The sequence below is a fragment of the Scomber japonicus genome, unplaced genomic scaffold (genome assembly GCF_027409825.1).
Source record: "Scomber japonicus isolate fScoJap1 unplaced genomic scaffold, fScoJap1.pri scaffold_741, whole genome shotgun sequence".
NCBI classification, from domain to species: domain Eukaryota; kingdom Metazoa; phylum Chordata; class Actinopteri; order Scombriformes; family Scombridae; genus Scomber; species Scomber japonicus.
In genome coordinates this window covers 6109-11222 of record NW_026518791.1, presented here as the reverse complement: position 1 = coordinate 11222, position 5114 = coordinate 6109, and the positions used below count along the sequence as shown (strand labels likewise).

The following is a 5114-nucleotide window of genomic DNA, read 5'->3' as shown; positions in this document are numbered from 1 at the left end:
GAAGGAGTATGTGGAGCGAGCCATCGAGTACAGGCTGCACGAAATCGATCGGCAGGTGAGAGAGAAACGATGCTTCGCTTTGTGTTACTATGGCAACGTCTGCAGAGTTAAGAATCACTGCAGACATGAGAGCATCACGATATTTAACCAGGCGGGGAGCTCTGGTCCTCTGAAATGAGGCCAACCAGGAAGTAACTTAGAGCTGCATTCTATCAAAAGGCCACCAGGGGGCGACCGTCTCTATACAAGTCAATGGAGAATTCACCAACTTCTCACTTGATTTCTAACCTCAGTAAACGTTTTCAAAATGTGTTTATGGTCTCAATCGCTAGTTTAAAGCCTTCTTCAATGCAGTATGATGTTCATTTGGGACATTTTGGCCTCCCTGATTTTATATGTGATGATAAAGCAGGGTATGCATTAGGGCATGGCTACGTCCTGATTGACAGGTTGATTGACCAACGTCCTCGAGATCCAGCCCTCTGTCAAGGAAAGAAGGAAAGGAGGAAGAAGGGAGGGAGTGAAGAAGGAAGGAAGGAAGGAAGGAAGAGGGAGGGAGGGAGGGAGGGAGGGAGGGAGGAAGGACGCATGGATGGAAGGAAGGAAGGTAGGAGGGAGGAAAGAAGGACAGAAGGAAGGAAGGTAGGAGGAAGGGAGGAAAGAAGGATGGAAGGGAGGAAGGAAGGAAAGGAAGGAAAGAAGGAAGGAAGGTAGGAGGGGGGAAAGAGGGAAGGAAGGAAGAAGGGAGGAAGGTAGGGGGGAGGGAGGGAGGGAGGGAGGAAGGACGCATGGATGGATGGAAGGAAGGAAAGGAAGGAAGGTAGGAGGAAGGGAGGAAAGAAGGATGGAAGGGAGGAAGGAAGGAAAGGAAGGAAAGAAGGAAGGAAGGTAGGAGGGAGGAAAGAGGGAAGGAAGGAAGAAGGGAGGAAAGAGGGAAGGAAGGAAGAAGGGAGGAAGGTAGGGGGGAGGGAGGGAGGGAGGGAGGAAGGACGCACGGATGGATGGAAGGAAGGAAAGGAAGGAAGGTAGGAGGAAGGGAGGAAAGAAGGATGGAAGGGAGGAAGGAAGGAAAGGAAGGAAAGAAGGAAGGAAGGTAGGAGGGAGGAAAGAGGGAAGGAAGGAAGAAGGGAGGAAAGAGGGAAGGAAGGAAGAAGGGAGGAAAGAGGGAAGGAAGGAAGAAGGAAGGAAGGTAGGGGGGAGGAAAACAATCTCCAGTTCTGTAGATGCTTTTGGTTTTTATTCCTCTCTCTCTCTGAAAGCTTTCACCTGAATAACAATCAGCAGGTTTCACAATATTTCCTCATGAGAGACTCTACTGAGAAGAGTTGATAGTGAAGTGTGTGTGTGTGTGTGTGTGTGTGTGTGTGTGTGTGTGTGTGTGTGTGTGTGTGTGTGTGTGTGTGTGTGTGTGTGTGTGTGTGTGTGTGTGTGTGTGTGTGTGTGTAGGAGGAAAACTGTGTGAGCTGAATTTTTTTTTTTTATTCATTGAAATCCTTTTCAGGCAGAAATATAAGACAGATATCTTTAAAGCTTTGATAAGTAAAACTAAAACTCTCTACACAGCTACACTACAGAAGAAAGTAAGAATATGTGTTGTTTATAATTTGTATGAAGCGACCCTTAAAGTCTGTGTAAAGTAATAATAAATATGTGTTCTGAGTTTGACATACCACAGAAAAGTGTGTTGTTAACCACCCTGCCAAATTTGAATGATTAAAAAAAAATCACCAAATATATGAAATTAGGCTTCAAAGTTGTGTAAAAATCAGCCTCTTTCTCTGCTCCCAAACACTGTGGGCGTGGCCTCCGAGTCCGCTGAAGCCCCGCCCCCTACCAAGTGTCACCTGTCAATCAAAGTCACCACCTACCAGAAACATGGACACTATTTCTGAGAGCTTTCTGCTGCTAGCTCAGCTGCTAGCTCGGTGGCTAACTCAGCTGCTAACTCAGCTAACTGGCTAACTGTAGACTGTAGTAGTAGTAGTGTGTGCTGAATGTATTTCTACCTCTACAGCAGCAGGGGCGGGTTTATGCTAATCACTAAATCCTGAACACAGAAATCTTGAAACACAGTTTGTGAAGCCTAGCTACACAATTCAAATCTAAATGGTTGAAATGCTTTTTACACCTTTTTTAGAAATACATTTATGACCTATTTAATGTGTTTAGAAGAAAATGTCTGAATTCACTTTACACTGTCTTTAACTTGTGTGCCTCCCCTTCTCCTCCTCCTCCTCCTCCTCTTCCTCCTCCATCAGGTGGCGGCGGTGCGTGAAGGCATGTCTTGGATCGTGCCGGTGCCGCTGCTGTCCCTGCTGACGGCCAAGCAGCTGGAGCAGATGGTGTGCGGCATGCCGGAGATCTGCTGCGACGTGCTGAAGAAGGTGGTGCGCTACCGAGAGGTGGATGAGCAGCACTCGCTGGTGCAGTGGTTCTGGCAGACGCTGGAGGAGTTCTCCAACGAGGAGCGAGTCCTCTTCATGCGCTTCGTCTCGGGGAGATCCAGGCTGCCCGCCAACACGGCCGACATCTCTCAGAGGTTTCAGATCATGAAGGTGGACAGGGTGAGTTAAAAAGCATCGAGTGGAGCTAGTGCTGGGCCGTATGACCAAAAATGTATATCATGGTATTTTTCAAAATAAAAGCGGTTTCACGGTATATGGCAGTATTTTATTTTCAAGCATAATCAGCTGTTCACAACATCTTCTACTAGTTGAGAGAGGAACTACTCTAGTAAAGTAGATTGTAGTAAAATCAGAGCGGCCAACATTCCCGGGTTTCTCCCGTATTTTAGACTCATCTCCCGCAACTCTCCCGGGAATCTCCCGTAATTTACAGCCCCAACTTAGTTTGTTAATAATAATAATAAGAGCACAATAACAAAGGTTTTATTTTGAAAAGCTTAGACAGGAAGCCGCCACAGCTAACAGAAACAAACCTGCAGAAATGAGACAGAATCTGTAATAAAGTGGAGTTGGCCTTTAAAGTTACTCAGCTGGGGGGGACCCGCCCGCCCCATGTGTTGAGGCTACAGTCCTCGCTGCAGGTGACCCCGGTTCAAATCCCGCACCGAGCAGTCTTATCCTGCATGTCAATCCCTTCCTTTCTTGTCTTCTTTTCCTTCTTTCCTTCCTTCCTTTTGTCTTTCCTTCCCTCCTTCCTAATCCCTTTTCCGTCCTTCCTTCCTTTTGTCTTTCCTTCACTTTTTCCTTCTTTCCATCCTTGTTTCCTTCTTCCCCTCCATCTTTTTATTGGTCCGGCCCACATGAGATCAAATCCCTGTTATAGAGCGATAATCTTTCCTTTCAGTCCTCAAATATAACCCTTCAAAATAAAATGTCAGCTTGTAGTCCATATTTTTATCTATTTTAAAACTTCTTCCTCTTCTCTCTCTCCGCAGCCGTACGACAGCCTGCCGACCTCTCAGACGTGTTTCTTCCAGCTGCGTCTGCCTCCGTACTCCAGCCAGGCCGTCATGGCGGAGCGTCTGCGTTACGCCATCAACAACTGCCGCTCCATCGACATGGACAACTACATGCTCTCCCGTAACGTTGACAACGCCGAGGGCTCCGATACGGACTACTGAACCCAGCAGGAATGAAAGAAGAAACACACACACACACACATATTAAAGAAAGAAGAAACACACACACACACACACACACACACACACACACACACAGAGAGAGATGCATCGCCATCACTGCACCAGTTGTAGGGAACTCCTGAGCAAGATGGGCCACTTTTTACTTTTCATTTTATGTATACTTTCAAAAAAAAAAGAAAAAGAAAAAAGAAAAAACAGCACAAAGTTTCATTTCTCTTTGTGGTTTATTAGCAGTTTTTAAAAATGACACAAAAATCCACATGAGAAGTGCATTTAGTGTTAATTTTTTTTTTTTTTCCTTTTTTTTTTTCTTTTTCTTTTTTTTTTTCTCATTTACTCCACATCCCATTTTCAGGGTTTCTGCATGGAGGTATGTTTATTTGTTTGGACATGTGTATAGAATATTCAAAAGCAAAGGTGATGGAGGGAAGAAAAAAAAAAAGGAATATTGTACATTGTGTAAAATGCTTCATTAGGAAAAATGTTTTGCATAATATCCATATTTATTGTTTTCATTGCCTATGCCGAGTTTCCCAAAGCATTACAGAAGAAGAAAAAAAAGACAAAAACTACAATAAATGCTGCATAATTGAACATTTTGTGAGGTTTTGTTTGTTGGTTGTTTTTTTTTAAATAAATACAAAGACACACACACACACACACTTCCTGTCAGAAAGCAGACATCACATGGGAAGGAAGGAAGGAAAGAAGAATGGAAAGGAGGGAGGGAAGGAAGGAAGGGAAAGAGGGAGGGAAGGAAGGAAGGGAAAGAGGGAGGGAAGGATGGAAAGGAAGGGAAGGAGGGAGGGAAGGAAGGAAGGAAAGGAGGGAGGGAAGGAAGGAAGGAAAGGAGGGAGGGAAGGAAGGAAGGGAGGGAGGAAGGATGGAAAGGAGGGAGAGAGGAAGGATGGAGGGAAGGGAGGGAGGAAGGAAGGGAAGGATGGAAAGGAGGGAGGGAAGGAAGGAAGGGAAAGAGGGAGGGAAGGATGGAAAGGAGGGAGGGAGGGAGAGAGGAAGGATGGAGGAAAGGAGGGAAAGAAGGAAGGAAGGGAAGGAAATTTGTGTGAGATTGACCTCGTCCGTTTTGACTGTTCCTTCCTCCCTTCCTTCCTTCTCTCTTCCCTCCCTCCTTTCTTCCCTTCCTCCTTCCTTCTTCCTTCCCTCCTTCCCTTCCTCCCTCCCTCCTTTCCTTCCTTCTTCCTTCCATTATTCCTCCCTCCTTTCCTTCCTTCCTTCCTCCCTTCCTTCCTTCCTTGACCCGAGAGGACAACAGGAAGGTTAAGAAGAAGAAGTCAGACCCAGAGCTTCCTTAAATAAATAAAGACACACACACACTTCCTGTCAGAAAGCAGACATCACATTTATTTCAGAAGTACAAAATATCACAAAGGCCATCTTTTTAGAGGGGGAGAAAAAAGGGGGAGGGGGGGGGAGTAAATAAACGGTGAGACGTATTTACAGAAAGAAAAACTACGTGTTAACTAACGCAGCGTGTTCATATCGTCCA

The 5114-nt window shown here is 45.6% G+C and overlaps 1 protein-coding gene across 1 annotated transcript; it reads left to right on the top strand.

The window, feature by feature from the left end:
* The first annotated feature begins 6 nt into the window (after nucleotides 1-6).
* LOC128354855 (probable E3 ubiquitin-protein ligase HERC1) lies at nucleotides 7-4201 on the top strand. Its single transcript, XM_053314996.1, has 3 exons — nucleotides 7-55; nucleotides 2259-2564; nucleotides 3401-4201. The coding sequence occupies exons 2-3, from the start codon at nucleotides 2280-2282 to the stop codon at nucleotides 3584-3586; spliced, it is 471 nt and encodes a 156-aa protein (XP_053170971.1). The 5' UTR covers nucleotides 7-55; nucleotides 2259-2279; the 3' UTR covers nucleotides 3587-4201.
* Nucleotides 4202-5114: the final 913 nt, after the last annotated feature.